The 20809-nt window shown below is 35.8% G+C and overlaps 2 protein-coding genes across 2 annotated transcripts in view; one reads left to right on the forward strand and one right to left on the reverse strand.

Moving 5' to 3' along the window:
• The window catches only part of LOC126848043 (uncharacterized), a 212587-nt gene that overhangs the window by 134811 nt on the left and 56967 nt on the right, over positions 1 to 20809 (reverse strand). Inside the window, exons 3-4 of the mRNA XM_050588553.1 lie at positions 15941 to 16033; positions 2721 to 2839 (exon numbers count right to left, since the gene is read on the reverse strand). The gene's annotated coding sequence lies outside the window, so the exon portion shown is untranslated. The remainder of the gene's footprint in view (positions 1 to 2720; positions 2840 to 15940; positions 16034 to 20809) is intronic.
• Positions 3886 to 10479, forward strand: LOC126832720 (protein 5NUC-like). Its single transcript, XM_050563590.1, has 9 exons — positions 3886 to 4433; positions 7415 to 7618; positions 7775 to 7976; positions 8051 to 8251; positions 8333 to 8496; positions 8640 to 8754; positions 8823 to 8978; positions 9069 to 9269; positions 9338 to 10479. Exons 1-9 carry the CDS (start codon positions 4059 to 4061, stop codon positions 9517 to 9519), a joined length of 1800 nt encoding a protein of 599 aa, XP_050419547.1. The 5' UTR covers positions 3886 to 4058; the 3' UTR covers positions 9520 to 10479.

The following is a 20809-nucleotide window of genomic DNA, read 5'->3' on the forward strand; positions in this document are numbered from 1 at the left end:
CGACGGCTTGAGCATAAAAAAATATCTTGTATTTAAATAAGACATACGACCGGCGCCGCATATTTCTGATGTACGTATAATACATTTTGCATATTAACCAAAGGCGTGCCGGAGAAAATCCCTCTGCGGATACACACTTGTGTTGAAACACCGCTTGAATATTTTCCAATATAAATATTTTATCAAGTACTCAAGACCGTGCCGGGGTTTTAAAAAGATATTTTCAAGCCCGACAGGTGCGTTGGCCGCAAAAGCACAAAATATAAAGTGATACAATCAATAATTTATTAGCACAAGAGCGAAAACGTAAACGGTTTCAATTTCAAATACACCCCGGCGGGGCTTCCACAGGTATAATATTATATTATATTGTGTATATATATATATATATACAGAGATGATACACAGTCGTTAAGTGCACATAACATATTATAGGTATAGCCGGTAAGTTCAGCGATCGTAAACCTGTGTTGATCAAAAGGCGGTCGAGAGGATAGTTTGAAGTACAAATACATATTTTATAAGTACGTTTCCGTGTTGGGCGGATTTAAATGTCCATTTCGGGCTACACAAAACGTGACCGATTCCAATCGACATTAATAACAGTCGAGATGGCATTCCTATACAGGCAATAATAATATTATTATTATTGGGTACGATTGAATACCAAAGTATAAGCACGGATTAAATTGTTTTGCACAATAGATTTTCAAATAACGATTTTTGATTGGTTAAACTCAATGCAGTAGGGCCAACATAATATATAGTACCGAAAATATTGCACACACTGTTTACAATAATAACCAAAACTGATAACGATTACTGTAGTACAATAGTAGTTGATCAACGACGAAAGTGATAACGTTACAGATGCTCGATGAACTTTTCGATCACACTCGCCTGAGATTTACTATTTGAGATCAATAATCCCAGTCATAGATCTCTCCACTCGAAACGTTAAGGCCAGCAGTCAAAATTGTATAATCAGACTTATTAATAAATAGACAGTGATGTCAGAACGCACATATTTCCTTTTTTTTTAAAACTTTTCTGTGATTTATGGCTACACTGTTCCTTTATTAAAATATGTCCTACACCTACAACAATGAGCTGTACAACACAGTAGGTATCTGTATTTATCATAATTTTCAGAAGAAGCATTTTTGTAAAATGATTCAACCGCATGTAATTGTGTTACTATTTACTGTGTGATAACACTTGAAATAATACTTTTGTGTTTCCAAAGAGGATATTATAAAAAAATTCAGCATGATTAAGTACCAAGAACTATATAAAAAAGTAAATTTTGATAAGGTTGAACAGTTTAGCCATAATGAATGAAAAAAAAAATAATTTCCCTACGCCTACCGGCACTGTTCGTTTCTCAAGATGTCGGACATCATTTTATCTCTTCCCATTTGAGCCCACATAAAAATGATATGGTTTCTCTTCTGTTAGTTCTGTGCAACTACCACTATGACATATATAAATATATGTGCATTTTTGCTACTCAAAAACCTGAAACGACAACTTCTATTGTAACTATTTGTACTATTCATTTCCATTATCATCGTTAACGTTACTTTTGCTTCATTCACGCGCTACCTGCCACTACGAACCCGGCCTAACCTGAGCGGGCTTACAACAGTATAATAATTGTGTTACGGTTATTGTTTTAGCTTTTTTTATTTTTTTATTTAATTAAGTACGACCGAGACGGACGTGAATACTAAAATCGTACGGGTGCAAATTATATATAACTCAATAAAAACCGGCAAAGCCTACTATGTGTCTGTTGGTCCGACCCAAACAAAATTAAATAAAACGCCCACCCCTCGACAGAAACAATAACAAGCGGTTCAACCCTTGTGTCCGAGTTTTGTATGGAATTTTCAGAAAATTAGTCATTAATAATGGGCGCTAGTCAAGCCTTAGAGAGAATAATGTACACTAATTAGCACATTTTTTTTTTGCTTGGCAAATACAATATAATAATACTATGTTAATTGGCCAATGCATGTACAGAATGTATATGTATCTTTTAAAGATACAATGGCAAGGAAAAGGTTAAGAATAGCGTTTTAATGTTGCATGCAATTTACTTTTTTGAAATATTTATAAGCGATGAAAATAAGATATTATTTTTGGTTATGAAGAGTAGCTTATAATATATTTTAAACAAATATAATTCAATAGTTTTAAGCTATAATTGGATTTTTTTTTAAGCAGACATATTTTTTAACTGTCAAAGGTCATGATTTATTTGATTATCATTACACACAAGATGGTATTGGAATAAACGTTTTTTTTTTGTTGTTTCATTTGATTATTTAAATTGATTGCTAAATAAAATTTAACAAAAAAACCTTGATTAAAATTAACAATGGTGGACTTCCAAAGAGTGTTAACTTAGCGCAGGTAAACTAAAGTGAAGTGAAACACAACGGCCCGACGGATTCAATGGAAATGATTTATTTACTTTGTACTGATTTAGTAGGAAAACAAAAATAATAAAAATTCTTTTTTTTAAAAATCTGTTTGGTTTTTTTTTTACAATTTTTCAAAAGTTCCTCATTAACGTGCACTGTTATTATTCGACAGGCGAGCACTGTGAACATTGTTGTCGGTGAAAATATTCTGATTTTGTTGTCGTGGATGTTCCCATTGTGGTTACATTAAAGATATATTATTTATATATTTTTTTTTTTTTGTTTACTCACCTTGACTAAAAGTCGACCGGTAGACGATTTTTCATTCTTCTTCAGTCGACGGGACACACAATAGTGTGTGTGTGTGTGTGCAATGATTACAACAAGGTAGGTTTTGAGGTTTTTGAGTTCTGGAAAAAAAAAGAAAATGTCAAAGTCTTAGACGAGTTTGTGTGTGTAAAGATAATAACATTAACTCGGTTCGGTTTTATCTGGGCCGGATCGAATATAACCCGTAGGTGTATAGACAGATAAAAACTTTTTTTATTCGAAAAGTTAGTTGTTTTTAAATAGCTGTTAGACGCCGGACTTATTACTTGAATTACTAAACCCACAGGCGCAAAAACGGTGTTTACCTCTGTAACGTTAACGGCAAAGGTACGCCGGCAGGAAGTTATTGGAAATACCAAAAGTTTTTTGGCCCAAACAAAATGAGGGAAAACTTTGATTTACAATAATAAATTTAGTAGATAAGTATACACATTGTAATATCGTAAAGATAGTGGCCGTACGTATAATCGATAAGACCAGATAAACTCTGCTTAAACTAATTAGGTACCTACTTTATGTTTTAAAACCTCTTTGAAAAGTGTACAGATTTCAGTCAACTAATTTAATAATTTGCTTTAAAATTAAACGTTACCAAACAAAATTAGACAATAGGGAAATCAGGCACGTTTTGTAGTAGGAGATAACATTATTATAATATATTGAAACTAAAGGAAATAGCACATTTTGAACCAACAACAAAAATAACACGTTTTGGAAAAATAATTGCAAATACCACGTATGCATCATTAAAAGTATTTTTGTATACTTTGGACGTGAAATGGAAATAGTATATTTTGAAAAAATCAAAAATAGGCAATACCGCGTTTTGAATTGGCTTTAATTTGTAAATCCATTTGTTTCTACGACGCTATACATATGGAATAGAATAATATGCCAAAAATGAATTGCTCGTTTAGTTTACAATCAGAATCAATGTCTAACTCAGTTTTTGATTATTACCCTTCAATCATTATTGTTTTGTCGCCGATTAACTAGATGTCGTCACTGGCGTACCGTCTTGTGATATCTATAACGATAATACAATAAACACAATGATAATGCCATTAACGGTGAAACGGCTTATCGTTACGGACCGTAATATTATAATGTGTGAATAGAAGTGTTTAACTAGAGAGATAGGCAACGGCTGTTTATTTTATTTTTGTCTCTCCTCCTCAGCGGACAAGTGTGTGCGATTACGATAAACCGGCCGTGTGGTCTGACGGCTCGACCGAGCAGCGCGGCACGAGGGTCACTCCAAGGCGACATCTCACCCGTTGATTGCGACCGTCCCCGACAATGATTTCGCCGCTATTCGCTATTCGCCGGCCCTTGGCGTTCGCGGCATCGGTGTTCGCCATCGCCGCCCTGGCTAGGACTACCGAGGCGGCCAACGGCAATTGGCGACTGCTGTTGTTGCACAACAACGACATGCACTGCCGGTTCGCCGAGACCGACAAGTACGGCCGGCCGTGCCGCGACTCGGCGCCGTGCTACGGCGGGTTCGGCCGGATGAAGACCGCCATGGACCAGGCCAGACGCGAGGCGCAGATGGCCAACGTGCCCACGCTGTCGCTGAACGCCGGCGACACGGCACAGGGAACGGCGTTTTTCACGTTTCTCGGTATGAAGATCGTGGCCGACATGCTCGGACGGCTCGACATCGACGTCATGGTGAGCACCGAACCTGACCTAACACCTAACTTTAAACCTCGCCTAACCTAACCTAAACCTAACGGAACCTAACCTAAAACCTAACTTTAAACCTAACCAAACCTAACTTTAAACCTAACCAAACCTAACTTAAACCTAACCAAACCTAACCTAAACCTAACGGAACCTAACTTTAAACCTAATCAAACCTAACTTAAACCGAACCTAACCTAACCTAACCTCAACCTCAGCCTAAGATTAGGTCCTGTTTTTAGAACATGGTCCTGTTTTAATCCCGTTATCGGCTATCTAGTCAAAATATTAATAATATTAGAGCAGTGCGTGGAGAAAATAGTGAAATTGATATTTTTGGTTTTAATACTAACTGAAGAGTGAATGTGTTAAACGGTCTAAGTGCCAAAGTATAAAAATTGAATTTTATAATTTGATTTCTATTCTTGTTCATTACCGGAAACAATTTTGTATATTTGTCAAGTGAGGAATAAAGTGAGTAAGTGAGTTATTTATAAAAAAAAAAACGATAATATTTAACACTTAAAAATATGTCAAAGTGTTTCCGGTTATGAATAAAATACAAATCTAATTATAAAGTTCAATTTTTATACTTTGGCACTTAGAACAAATACACTCTTCAACTATTTTTGATAGCTCTTAAAAAAAGTATTTTAAAATTAAAAATAAAACAAAATGTTAGCTATGGAAAAATTAGATTTTCTTTTGAACTGTATAAAAAAAAATTAATCTAGAAAGTTAGTGAGTGAACTAATATGTGTAACATATGCAATTTAAACGAGTCGCTTATTGATAAATTATAAACTACTTTAGAATAAAATTATTTGTTGTTATCGATTCTGTACAAACAATAGATTCCACCAACTATGGGACATATTAATAATGGAAGTCGATAAACTTAAGACAAATAAAACCAACGTTTCGTGGTATGTCGTTAATCGCACTCTGTTCCATTATCTTACTAGTCATTACTATTAAAAATTCCACGAAAACACACTAATTTCTAATCTTTTATCTGCTACTATCTCTGAAAATCCTCATAGCCGCGTGTAAAGCAACTGGCCACGCGGTCTATTAATGCTTGATACCAAAAAAAAAAATTTAATTTAAATCACCCATTACTTTCAGTAAAATATACAACTAGAAAAAATCTACAACTAAACTGCGCTGTTAGTGCAGTAAAAAAACATGTTTTGGGTTGACATTTTTTTCTAAAATTTCAAACTCGATAAAGAAACTAATTTGCTGGAAACAAACTTTGTACGAATGTAATTAAAGTCTTTCGAGGTAATTTTAAGAAAACGGCGGAAAAAGCATGAACGTAATTTATTAATTAAAAAAAAAAAAAACGTTTAGTTTTAATTAAACATTTTTAATCACATGCTACCAATAGGCCGTTCGAAAAAAAAAATTCAATCAGTGCCCGTTAGTTGGTCTTATGAAATTAAATTGCATTTAGATTTACCTTATTTTTTTTTTTTATAATTAAACTGTAAGTCGCAAATTAAACGGGTTTAAGTCTAACAGAATTTTATGAGTAACTGTTTCGAGAAAATACATTTTTTTTTCTGGTTTTTCAATATTAACTACTGTTAGACGTATTGTTACACACATCGGCCGATGTGAGAATGTTTTCCACCGTCTTAGTGTATGCGAAAAGCACCACAGCGTTGTACTTGCCAACAGCCAACGGTTTTAGGTTTTCACATAGAATAACTTCATAAGAAAAAAAATACTATACGGGCTTCTCCGGTGTATGCGGGGCTCGGTGGAAGTTGTTAATTTTAAGTTTAAAACTGAGTAACGAGGAAACTTTGGCCGACTTATATGCATCGGCCGCGATATTGTGCGCAAAGTTACTTTTAAACACCATTAGCCAAGTGCGTTTTTAATGAGACATATTTTATGGTATTAATTTGAAGCACACATTATGATTTTGTGGAAACCGACAAAGTACCTACGTTGTGCGGTAAACATGCGAAATTCGTCTTAACGTTACCGAAATGGATTAATGTTATAATTTTAATTAAAAAGCAAACTTTAATCGTATCAGGATCTTCACAGGGAGGGTCGTTCGCACAAGAGTTAGCTGGCCGGGTAGGTGTATAGAACATTTTTTTAAGACCTGGCAGTTGCACTTTGGTTTAATTTTTACAAAAACTCAATTTGTACACATGTAAATATTCAATATAATAAAGAAATATAACATGAATAACAATTTTTTTTTTTTTTTACCGATAAGGCCGCCTGATTCTACATAGTTGTATGTAATATTGTAATAATAATTATTGTGAGACTCGATAAAAATAAAATTTCACACGGTTATTGTTCACACTTAAACGAGTAGCCTATAAGTGCTGATAAAAGAAAAAAACCATTTGGAGTATTCGTCAAGCGATTAGTATAATTATTATACTTAAACGATTTAAAAACATTTTAATACATAATGACTCTTAAGCAAATCAAACGAGACGACGGTTTTATAACCTAGATCTACAATTATGTAATTTTAACTAAAATAAATCATTGATCAGTTGTCTATAATTTAACATAGAAAAGTCACAACGAGCACTGCGAAGTCAACAATGGGGATTTTTTTTTTTAGTTAGGTAACCTAACATTACTTTGGTAATATATTTTCTAAAATTAGGTACTTGTGATTCTCATTGGATTTCTACTTAGTTAAATGAAAACTAAAAAAATATTACAACGGTTTTTCCTATACCATGAGTAGGCTGGTAAAACAGAAATATATTTTCACTGTTATAGCTTTAAACCGGGTTTTTCAAAGATTGCTATCCCGTTCAAGTCTTTTTTTTTGGCAATTAAATAAATACGACTACGGTTATGATTAGGCTGATAAACGAGATTATTAAATTTTACATTATCTAAAGACAATGTAAAATGTTTGTACGGTAAACGAATAGTAAGACTGGGCCGTTATTTGAACGAACACTGTTTAATTTTAGAGTTTGGGCAACCACGAATTCGACCTTGGCGTGGAAAGACTCCACGAGTTCCTCGACAACGTCACGATACCGGTTGTAGCCTGTAACCTGGACTTTTCGGAAGAACCGATATTGGGCAAGGAAAAGTCGTTGTCAAAATCAAAGGTCGTCACGGTGAACGGTCACCAAATCGGTATCATAGGATACGTACTGCCCGACACAAAGGCAAGTGTACATGTAATCGTGACACAGATCAGAACCGAATAGAACATACGATAATATCTTGTCTCTTATCAGATAGTTATTATCATTTTATCATTTCTTTCGTTCGGAAAACAACCGCTAGACGTGTACAGGTGTGTTGATTTTACTTTATTGCAGTTCACCTCCAACGTGGGCAACGTTAAGTTTTTACCGGAAATCCCGTCGGTGTCGGCCGAAGCCAGACGTTTGAAATCACAGGGAGTGGACATTATAATCGGCCTGGGTCATTCCGGCTTCCGGACGGACATAGAAATGGCCAAACGCGTGCCGGAGTTGGACTTGATCGTCGGCGGACATTCCAATACGTTTTTGTACAACGGTAAGCCGTTGGAGTAGTTTAACGCAATTTTACAACAGTAATAATTTATTGTTTCGGTCGGTATTTTCAAACAGGCGAGCCTCCGGACGCGGACAAACCGTCCGGCCCGTATCCCTATTGGGTGGAACAACCGGGCACGGGCAGGAGAGTACCGGTGGTCCAGGCTTTGTACGTGACCAAGTACTTGGGCAAACTTTGGATGGAGTTCGACCGGCACGGGGAGGTAGTGAGTTGCGATGGCAATCCAGTGTTGTTGGACTCGAGCGTGGCACAAGGCAAGAGAACAGTACCTGACCGGCAAACACCGAGGTGCATAAGCTCGCGTGTGTGTGTTAATGACCGTGTGTTGATTGTAGACCCGGAAATACTGGAAACCGTCAACGTCGTACAGGATGAAATCGTCAACAAGACCAACGAAGTGGTGGCCTATTCGGCCGTGTTCTTGGAAGGAGACGATTACATGTGCCGAGTGCGGGAATGCAATTTGGGAAACATAGCGACGGACGCGTTCGTGGACTTTGTAAGTACACACACGTTTGGCGTCAACTGCAAATGGGCGGTTTTCAGAGGAAAACGAACAGTCAGCGTGGTTTTCCAAATTATTATTTTTCCAAACGCCGACGCCGAAAGGAAACGTTTTTTTTTTTTTTTTTTTTTTAACAGAACCTCAGAAAATACATCACTTCGTTCAACGTGACCGAGCAATGGACCGACGCTGCCATATCCGTAATACCGAGCGGAGCACTCCGGACAAGCATCAATGCGGCCAACAACGAGGGTACGGTTGGGTAACGGTCGCAATACATCATTTGTTATTAAAACAGTTATCGTTTGGAACGCGTCTAGGCAAAATAACCAGAGGCGACGTGCTGATGGTCTTCCCGTACATGAACGACGTGGGCAAAATAACCGTGGAGGGCTCAGTTGTCTGGCAAGCGCTTGAACATTCAGTCAGCCGGCACGACAGTGGAAAGTATCACGGAGATTTTCTACAGGTATCAGGTAAACGCGTTGTGCGCCAAGTCCGACCTCATCGTCTCAATATTGTCGTTCTCTGCTCACTTTTGTGGTGTTATTTTTTACCGTGCACAGGGTTGAAAGTAGTGGCGGACGTTGGCAAGCCGGTGGGTCGACGCGTTCAGTCCATCGACGCCAGGTGTGCCAAATGTGTAGTGCCGGTCTATGAGCCTTTGGTCTTGGACCAACTATACACGATCGTCGTGAGCGACTTTTTGGCCAACGGCGGAAACGGCTATACCATGTTCAAAACGGCATCCAAGTACATCAGCATAGGTGAGTTTGTCCGTTGACGACCAGTCAGACAACTCGATAATTACCGAGGATTTTTGTACACCGAGTAGGCAAGTCGGATGAACCGATCATAGAACATATGATGCGCATCAAGTCACCCATTCGGCAAGGGTTAGAGGGCAGGATCACTGTGATCAACTCTGGTCCGTTCAAATCTGCTGCCAGCTGTGTTACCGTGTCGCCGATTATGACGGCCGTAATGATTGCACTTACCGCGTTGAACGGATACTGACCATTATATATTGTATATATTTATATTTATATACAGGGTGTAATGTAAAGTTCTACCGAGCGTCAAATCAGACATTCAGGATACTCAATAAATGGTATTAATTTTTTTTTTTTAATTTTAAAACTATTTAAAATAGAACTCGTATCTCGTTAAAAAATGGTCTTACGAATAAAATAATGTCAGATTTGAAATCGGGAGAAAAAATCTTGTTGAATTGATATGTAACACGATTTTTTGGTATCTGGACACACTTGCGTCCACCGAGTGGCCACTGAGTGGCCGGCATGTGACCAAAACCACCATATGACATGTGAAACGTCATTTTGGGTTAGAATTTCATTGTTAATTCAGCGGTGCCCTTAGAATTATTTTATATGAAATGATATTTTCGCATGCTATATGTTGATTTTAGTCACATGCCGGCCACTCAGTGGCCACCCTGTGAACGTATATGTGGCCATATATACAAAAAATCATGTTGCATATCAGTTCAACAAGATTTTTTCTCCCGATTTTAAATCTGAAATAATTTTTTTCGTTAGACAATTTTTTAATGAGATAAAAGTTCTATTTTAAATAATTTTAAAATTTAAAAAAAACGAACACCATTTATTGTACCCATAGAGCATCCTGAATGTCTCGTTTGAAGCTCGGTAGAACTTTACATTACACCCTGTATATAATACATGTATATTCGAGCTCGTCGAAGTTAATCAGTTTTGACATGGCGCTGTACGGTTAAAATATCACTTTGACGGATTGTGTGCGCTGTAAAACGGTCCATTTGCAAATATAAAAATTTGAAATAGAGTTTTAGCACATATACTAGTTCCCGGAGGATTATGTCCGGCACAACTGCCATATTATAATATACAAACGTATTTTGTGTTGAACTGCTTTTAGGTCTGTAAATGTTTTGTACAATAGTTATTATATTATTACTTTACTATTACTATATAATATTGTGACGGCCTTGTTGTTTTATTCAACATTATTTACTCGATAAAAATATTATATTCGAATCCTTACACCTTATCCTGAAAATATATCCCAAAAAACATAATTGAGAGTTGAACGAAATTGAGTGCCAATTAGATTAAAAGTCGAAAGTTTGTGGGTATTCCAAAAACTTAGTTTTTCGTTAAATATTTTTTAATGAAATAATTTTTTTTTTTTTAATTTTGGAAATATGTTTTGATGTATGCACATTAGGTGTTGAACCGTCAAATTTTAGGTAGCTGTTTTATAGCATACTAAACGACAGCCTGACGGTCCGCCGTGAGATGAATTTCCCTGTGATTCGTGTAGAAAGTATATTATACATATACTGCGAAAATCTGTATGCGTTTGACACAAACTATATTGACGGTGATCGGTTCGCATATCGATCAGAGATATTTAAAAATATGAATAGGCCAAGCCGACGGATTTGGCAGACTATTTTCCAGTCTGGTGCACACTATCTATGAATAAAAAAATTATCTTCTCTACATATAAGACAATATAAAAAAACGGAAACGATATAACAACGCAAGACAGTTGACACGTGTGCAGATTTCACAACACGAATCAAAGATGCAATGGAAAATAAAAAAAAAAACAAAATATGGCATTTCAACCCTTCTGCGCGTAACTCGGTCAATTGTTTTTTTAATGTTTTTTCCCCTACCGATAATAATAAAAAAACGCATTCTATATTCCTCTACTACTACTATACCTTGTTGTAACTGGTTAGCGCATCATTTATACGTCTGTTATTGTTGTTGTTTAATCTACAATTTTTTTTTAAATGCCTCTGCGATATGGACGATTTGTCTACCCGTGGATTTGACCCCATAAACAGTTTTTCGTTAAGGAAGTCTTGTAGAAAGAAAAATTAATTCTGCTTCAGAAAGTAATAAAAAAATAATATAATTTATGAACAAGAAACAAAACAAGCGAAGGGCAATCAATAAAATTACTTCTTGTTTTTATCTTAACTTCCGTTTAGTCGAAGAAACTAATGAACAAACTAAATAACAAACAAAAATGAAATATCAGGTCTTATATTATCAAAGTAATAATAATAGTAATCATTTATTAAAATTCATTTCTTAAGAAGACGGGCAAATCTTTTAAGCACAAACGAAAATAAATTAGTTTATAACTAAATTAAAGAATTTCCTTTACTTAATTTGATTTTTTTTATGGCATTCCTTGAAACATATTTCAAAATTGAAATAACGTTTTTAATTAAAGTAAATTATTGGAAGACATAAAAATATGTAGGTATGTGTTGGTTTTAAATTAAAAATCGTTAATTTAATATTTAAAATAGAATATTACAAAAATGTAAGATTATTATTGTTTATAAAAATAGAATTTACTTTTATACAAAGTCGCTAGCGGTAACGCTAACAAAAAAACTACATTAAAATAAAAGAGAACTCTCCATAACTGTTAAGTTCACAAAACAAAAATACACTTTACAGCTTATTATATATATATATATATATGTGTGCTCGTTTGAATGATAGGTACCTATACTTTACTTTCTCTTTGAAATTACCTCTGAAAACAAGTTAGCTCGTTTTTAAGTTTGACGTTGACGGGTACTTCCGTTGAGACTCCGGAAACGGTAATATATTTATATTTTAATGACATCTTTCAAACGTAACTTTTCTTCCGAAATCGGTTGGTTGTCAAAGCAGTCAAAATTACAAAACGGTTGGGGAGATAAGGAAAAAGTGTACAATTAGTACACTATTTTTTTTTTTTTTTTAATATCAATATATAGAAAGTCAACTAGAAGAACACTAATAAAGAATTTACAACAATCATTAGGCCAAGTGTTTTTTGACAATAGTTCATAATCTCAAAATCAATTAATCAAATCAAAGTAGTACGGGACACGGTAGGTGAAAAGTTATTAAACCGCTAATAAAAATTTGAAAAAAAAAAATAAATTGGTTATTTTTACATAATATTAACGTTAGAGGTAATGTCCCGTGGAACCGGCAACGGTACATAGTTTACACGCCGGGCATATTAATGTACTTTTATTATCATTGTTGCCGTTATAATAATTTTTACCTTAATTACACTCACAGCCCGGTCAGGCTGGTGGTAATTAATTTCACTGATGAGGACACACGAGGGAGACGGCTTTAATGTCGGCTCGTTTCGACGGTCAGTGCGGATGTTGTACGGTTTTTGTTGCCACTGTGGCAGATATTATTCTAATTGAGTTTCACAGTGGGTATGTGTGTTGTGTATCTTAGCCCTTCAGGTTAGAAAAAACAGTAGTGTAATTTGGAACACGCGAAATGTGCACGAAACACAATAAGGTAATTGCAGTTCTGGACTAGTTTTGTTTAAAAAAAAAAAAAATGGGATTAAATTGTAAGCGAAAAATGAATAATTCTCTCTGCGCACAAAGTAAACACTCTTCTTCCGCCGTTGTTGGTAACGTTAAATTACAAAAAATACCGATTTTCGTTATTTTACCTAAATCAATATTCGCGACGCAATTTTTACAGTGTACATAAAACATAATTTTAATTTCAAACAAAGCACAGCGTGTGTGTACACACACACTATATATGCAGCTATATAGGCTCATATGCAGTTGCTTCATTTTTACTATGTAAATCCGTTCACCGGGTGTGTGTTTTGTGAGTGCAAAAAATATTATTTTTTTTTTTTTTACTTATTCGCAGTTCAATTATATACTTTTCAACAATAACGCATTTCTCATTACGACGTTTTATATAATAGTTTTTTTTTTTTTGATAATAATTCGTATTGTTGTATATTTTCGTATTATACTCGACGACGCTTTTTTAAATTGTATTCTATTTTTTCGGTTAAATATTTTTAAGGTTTTTACTACACTGATTACATTTTTTTCTCTATATTTACATGTCGTTCGATTGAAATATAAAAAATTAGTTTTTGGCAAGTTTAATTTCGACGCGGTTCATTAACCGTATTATTATTGTCCCGTTTAAGATGAACCAAATGTTTCATGGAAATTAAAATATTAGTAGATTTTAATTTTTAATATGATTTTTATATAAACAAACAGTTGCGCTAAGGTGCGACACACGTTCCATTAATCTTTCCGTCACCGGTGCGATAGGACCGTAGATGGTCGTGGCAGTATAATATAGCCTCCTCGGGCATCGAGCATACATGTTTTTGAAATATGGAACACCCTATCCCCGCGCAAACTCCTGCTATTATTTTTCTACAAAGCAATTTAAACGCCGACCCTTGAAAATATAATTATGTTTGCACGCGTTTGCCCAAAGACCAACGCAATTATTTCGGTCGTTGGTTATTATTGTCCAATGGAGATTCTTGAAAAAACACTTCAGCGTTTTGTTCAGTAAAATATATATAGAACGGCACTTGGGCGGAGGTACCCAACAAAATACAAGTGTTGGAAATTTAAAAACAATGAAACGTATGTTGGCGACCCAATTATTGTTCTGAAATTATGCTAAAAACTGTCTGCCGTCGACATTAGTTGGCGTGTAGAGTAATAATTTATGTACCTAATGCAAAATCTTATAACGATTTTAATTGTCTAACTTGACACAAAACTATCTTAAACGTGTCTTAAAGCTTATGACATATACCCTACAAGCTTATACCCTGTATCATATAGCATATACCCTATAGAATATAATATCTATAAATGATATAACATATGATAAAGAATAATTAACAATAAACATGCGTTTCCATATAGTATAAGAAAATGATACTTAATACTAATCGAGATACGAAAATGGTTAGAGAATAGTTATATGGTATCATTTATAGATATTACACATACACTCTATAGCATGTGACATTTACCGTATATCATAATATAGCATATACCCTATTAATAAGCATGTATATAGCAACACAAGCATGGACTGTAAATTAAAAATATTAAACTATTTCTTTAAAACAAAAAACCCGGTCCTTGTAAAATATGTTGCACCATACAACCTGACTGTGTCGGCGTTCTTAAAATATGTTTTATGTACTCCTCTACAAATTCCATGGGGGTTCAAGGGAGGGGTTACTGCTGCCGAGACTTGTTGACGCGATCATCAAAGCACACGTCAAGAGAATACCTGCTTTCGTCATCAACAACGGTATTTACTACAGTTCGGCCTAAACACGACCAAGGGGCCAATTTTCCGCCGTTTCGTGTAATAACAAATCGCTAAAAGCGTCCCCTCCTGTTGCCCGTTTAAGCCTTGCACACCACCGAAATGAAAAGGGGATTTGGGGCGCCAAAGAGCGCGGCGAACGACGAATTTCTGCACACACACACACACAGTATAGTAATGCCGGAGGCAGCTCAGATTAAAGGCAGTACACGTCAACTTTAAATCCGTCGGAAATGATGATATTAATACCTTTAGAGGTTTCCTATACAGACAGAGATAGAGAGAGCGAGAGGAGGGATCAAAGAAATACCGAAATGAATGGCAAAAGGGGTGGTTTTCGAGAAACGTTCCAAGCGTTTTGTAACAAATCTACAGAAATTACCGGAACAAAAGAAAATAGCAATACACAACACGTTTCTGATGAATGTGCACAGAGAGAGAAAGAGAGTGATATTGTAAAACCTGCCAACGTCAATTTATGAACTATGCGATATTAAATTATCGCGCGCAAACAATGTTGCTAATAAATATTAATATTAATAACCTCCGCCGAAAAATAAATCAATAAAATGTGTTGTTCGGGGTATGAAACGGTTTTAGAATATCATATTTCGTTTTCAAAAAAAAATGTATACAAGTAACAACCTATGTAGTTTCTCACAGTATAGCGGTACTAGAATGTTGATGTTTCCTAACACAATAATTTTACTTGTTGCATAGGTTTGAAAATCAGTTAATATTATACAATATTTTCAATTGAAATGTAGATACCTACTATAGTTGACCTAAGACTTTATTGACCGGAATGATCAAATTATTGAACCACCGAGTTAAAAGTAAACGTTTGTTTAATGTTTTTTGACAAAAGCTCGTGTCGTTTGGAATTGTTGAGTTCTAAAGTCTAGACAGGAGCACGCTGTAATGGTTTAGTGTTAGTATTGTAGTAAAACTATCTTCGAGTTCTTAAACTGTGATTACTTTAACATTGGGTTTGTGAATTGTTTGCACAATCAACTCAAATCCTCCTGAGGAAACTTGTTGAAAACAAATCCTAGTTAAATAAACCTAAACGCCCGAAGAAAAACACTATCCTTTTAACCGAGTTAAGAATTAATTGTGTTTCCCCTCCCCCCCCCCGTTATTACTTCCATTGTTATAGTTCAGACCGCAGCTGTGTAGGTATAAAATAATTTTGGAATTCTTTTTTAGAAAAAAATTAAACTTTGATTTTCCGTAAAACCGAGATAAACAAGTACGACCGAAAAACTTACCTGGACTTTTTTTCTTTCTTTCTTAATATTTCAGGAGATTTCAAGAATCAAATGGTTCTGCCGCAGCGGGAATGCTCGTTTTCGTCCAATTGTCTGCAAAAGAAATACACAAGGTTAGTACAACAAAAAAAAAAAATCTCTATTACAGCTATATATAAATATAAATGTATATTTTATTATTATTATTATTATTGTACTAAGGATGTCAATTCAACAGCAACGAACTTGGATATCGTTTTGCTTTAACTTAGTTCAGCCGGTACTCTCTTTGCAAATCTCTGAGCAAATCCTATTAAATTCTACAGTCAAACTACATACCTATTATGTACCTATGTGTGTGCTTTGAACATCAAAGCAAAGCAGAGATAGTGATCTGAATCAAATATATATATATATATGTAAGTATAAGACTCGTATATTGTATAATGTAAGGCTCATTGCACAGGAACAAACATCTACAGGCACCGTTATTAGACTATAGTCGTACACGTCATTTATTATGTACCTACTCTCAAAGCTTTGGCAGCGTTGTGTGTACTTAAAGATGCTTTATAATGTTGTCGTGTGTGTGTACTTGAAGCCGTGTACGTTAAATGTACATAGGCTTGTACTGGATTTTTTTTTTTTTTTTTTATCTGCTCGCAAAAGGCACAACCGAGCTCCGATATATTATATAATTATTCTATCTGCTGCTTTATGCGAGTATTAAATTATAATCGCGAGGCGGCAAGGGTGCGGTTTTCGGAGAAGAACAAAGTTTTCTCGGTTGCTTTGAGACCGAATTGACTGGGGGTAGAACACCCCTGTACATAGTATTAAAACCTTTTATGCCGGGCCTAATTGAAAGAGCAATGACGACGGCGGAAACACTAAAGGCACTATAATTAACCGGTGTACGGTGAAGGGGGAGGAGGAGGAGGATTTTAGTTTTTTTTTTTTTTTAGGCACACCGTGCAAGAGAAGAAATTTAATTAGTTCCATTAAAGGTACGGAGACGATTGCGTAGGCGTAGGTCGAGTTTCTTATATGGTAATAGATAAGTGTTTTGTTGGAAAATGACGAACATGCGAACCGAGTAAATTTAAATAATTCAAAAACGATACGAACAAAAAAAAAAAAAACAATGTCGAATTGAACAAGAAACAATAACAAAATAATTTAAATAAAATAAAGAAAAAACTTTGTTACAATATTTTGAAGAGTCGAGAAAAATTTAATTTGTTTTCATTTGAAGTAAAGAACAAAATAAATATATGTCAATTCTTGTTAAAATAGTATATCGAAACTTTGTAAAAAATAATCGTCAAAACAGAGTATAAAAAAAGTTTTCAAAACTTAATTTTACACTTTATTTGTTTTCTCGGTTCTGATCATTAGTAATGATATTTTCAAAGCCAGACCCTATTGAGTTATACTTTATTTGTATCTCTACAGGTACAGGTACAAACTACTGGCACACAACGACTGTGGTGCAGTTTGGTAAAAAAAAAAATATGAGACCTTCGTTGATTTTTTTTTAAGCGCTGAAATTTAGGTTAGGTTAAGTTGGTTTGGTAAGGTTTGTGTTAAATTTGTGGAAAATTGAGATCACGTTGTACAAAATAAAATTATGAAAAAAAAAAATCAGTTATTAGTAAAACCCAATGAGATATTGGTTAGTGGTTGACGATAAAATTATACGTATATTATTGACCTTGTACATAGTACAATATGATTCAGGAATACAGCAGTTGTTTCGGAGGTCCTTTTTTTTTTGTTTTACAGTTCTAAGTATGCACGCCGCTTTTCCCGGTGGAACCAGGCTTGTTTATGTGTATACAAAAGGGGTGCGGGGGTGGACGCGGGCAAAGGGAAAGGGTTGTAATCTCGACCTGACCGGCGACGTGTACCGTGAAAGATACACGAGCCGATTAAATGGACTGGACGTGGAACATATTTCGGGCGACGACGGAGTCAGCAGCGGGGACATTTGTCAAAACCTCGAGAACAAAAACCGCCCCCCCCCCCGGGGCCGACGATAAGGTCCCCGGCTAATGTTTGGTGTTAAATCGCCGTTAACAGAATGGATATTACATATTATTATTGTAATAAATACCGCGACGCTTCGCAATATTTCAAACTTACCGCGGTACCGTGTGCAAGATAGGGTGGCGCTGTTTTACGGGTCTTTGCGTTTACACGCACAACGTTATAATCTGTCAACTCGTGGTGCAACAGTCAAATGCAAGCCTGCATACGGTTTTTAGCGGGATCGCGATCTAAGAACAACCGATCACAGGAATGACTCGCTGGCGAAAAAATAAAGTAAATAAAGTGCCGTTAAAAGGGGGGGGGGGTTGTGCAAACCAGCACAGTAAGAAAGTATTATCCGCGAACAAGGAAGATCTGTGGGTGCCCTGACATTCTGGTGTCTTCGGTATTCAAGTGGCGGTTAAGTTAGTTTGCTCGACCAGTCTCTACACCTACCCCCCTTCTTATCGAATTCCTCCCTCTGATCTATGCCATTTTTTTTTCAAAGTTATTATTTAATTCCTGGCAATCCAATTGACACTCTCTCTCTTCCTCGTAGTTATGCTGCTTCGTATAGAGCGATTTCTCCTACCATTTCCAGTCGTCCTTGGTTCTGGAACTCTCCCTTATACCTAGATCCCTTATTGTTAAAATATTTTTATTGTATATTGATTAGTAATTGTCGCAAAAGCACGTTAAAAAAAAAGGAAGATCTAGCGTTCCTAAATCTCTAAAACTGCTTGAAAAAGTGAAATAAAGAAAAATTGTTTATCCCTACTGGAGGAAAGGGCTTGTGATATTTTTTCGGTCAGTCAATGTTTATAGGTAGTACTGTGTTTAAAGAATATTCCAAAGAAATTTGGATCTACTTAGACTAATTTAAAAAAATTAGTTCTCTTTGAAGAGGAAGGGGTGACATTACTAATATCATCCGGCAACAAAACATATGTAAATGTACATTGTGCGTCAACTTTGCTTACAACTGCGACCGAGTGTACCGAATTCTAGCAATCGATACAAATACAATATGTTCACTATTATTGAACTTAGGCGCCACTTTATCTGCCTCTTGCACGAATCGACGTCTTAGACGGCGTTTAGATAATATCGCGTGGGTAAGTTTGTCCGTACAACACGACCAAAAGTTTTATCGGTCCAACGAAATGGTCGGTTTTGCAAGGACATCGAAACGCGGTTTTATAAAATAATTGGCAAAAATCCCGATTTGTTTGCCCGTTTCTGCCTGTATATTTTTGTACAAAATGACCCGCAGTTGCTTACAGTGCATAGTAGTCGGTTGACAAGGTATTAATAGCGGTCATCTTTATACGATATTATGTCGACACGGATTATGATTAGCAGCCGCGGTTAGTGGTTAAGGAGAGGCGGAGAGGGGGGAAAGGGGGTAGTAGCTGGCTAAATTGCGGTTAGCTGTTGTTCGGCAAAAAGAAACAGGGCGATAACCCGACAGTGTGTGGGCCATATAGTCTCCCCGTGTGTGCAGACCTATGTATACAGGCGACAGGGATGTAAGGTTGCCGGCCAACAGTGATTTATAACACCGCAAGGCACCGGGACGCATACCGGCTTGGGCTCGGACCCTTCGTCGAATACACAAACACACCGCACAGCATCCAAAAACACTGTGTTAGGTACATAGTAAATACCGGCATCGACGAACACGTTCTGTATGGAAAATTTCCGACCCTATTTCGAGTGGTCCCGAGTGGTGAAGTAACGTGATTTATTGCCTATAGTTTCATTTAAAGTTCCTAATGAGACACGGGCACGCTCGTAGAATATGTATCCGCTATCCCTGTCGCAGCTTTCTTACCAGCTTTTTTTTTTTTTTTAATATTACTATTGTTCGACATACTATAATATACTATACACAATTGAATGACTCCAGATTGGATATTACCACTCGTTTTTACAGGGAGACGCGCGATGAGCACTCAAAAAGAATAATTAAAATATATATATATATTAAATTAAATCCATAAAATATAGCCCTGTTATCACCGGTGAACAATAGATTTTCAAATAACGAATTTTAATTGGCTTAAACTCAATGCAGTATGGCCAACATTTATTTTGTACACTAAATTTACACTAATAACGTAAACTGATAAGAATTACTGATAACAAGCTGGTGATAACATTACAGATGCTTGATAACATTTCTTTGACCACACTGTAGAACAAAAGGGTTGTTTTTAATTAATATGTTGGTCACACTGTCCCGAAATGATTACAGCTTGCTTACATTTTTCGATTTGTTTAGAGTGCACTATATTTTAATCTGTGTTAATATTGTGTGATAGAACGTACTTAATACACAAGTAGTGTCTATATAATAAGTAAAAAGCTGAAAGCAAGTCAAAGTGTTCTTACAGTACTAAAACTGATCAGTGGGCAGATAATAAGAAAATAAAAAAACAATTTCCCCAAAATTAAGATTTAATATAATAAATTGACAGCTGCACATGAATTGGACGCACTGAATGTGACAGTGTAGCCAACCGCTACATTTTAGCATAAACGTGTATCGCGTATCACAATAATCATGTGTTTTTAATGAGCAATTTCGATGGTGATATTAACGATTAACGGTTATGTTCATTGAGGAAAGTAACAATTTGTTTGGTTCGTGGAAGGAAATCGAATTGTGGTCTGTAACCAACTGTCGGTGTACGTATGTAAAGCACGTTTATAAAAATTGGATTTCCCTGGTCAATTGAGCCAGAGAATGGAAAGGCAAAAAAAAAAAACGGGAACGGTTAACGCGATTACCATAAATTGAAAAGGGCACGTCTCCCGGGCCGATGCAGCCAACAAAGATTGACGGATTTTCCAAAA

Source organism: Adelges cooleyi, unplaced genomic scaffold (assembly GCF_023614345.1).
Source record: "Adelges cooleyi isolate 19-005CV unplaced genomic scaffold, UGA_ACOO_1.1 ACOO_flye_CR_arks_rails_tigmint_CR_PRNA_167, whole genome shotgun sequence".
In the NCBI taxonomy this organism is placed as follows: Eukaryota; Metazoa; Arthropoda; class Insecta; order Hemiptera; family Adelgidae; genus Adelges; species Adelges cooleyi.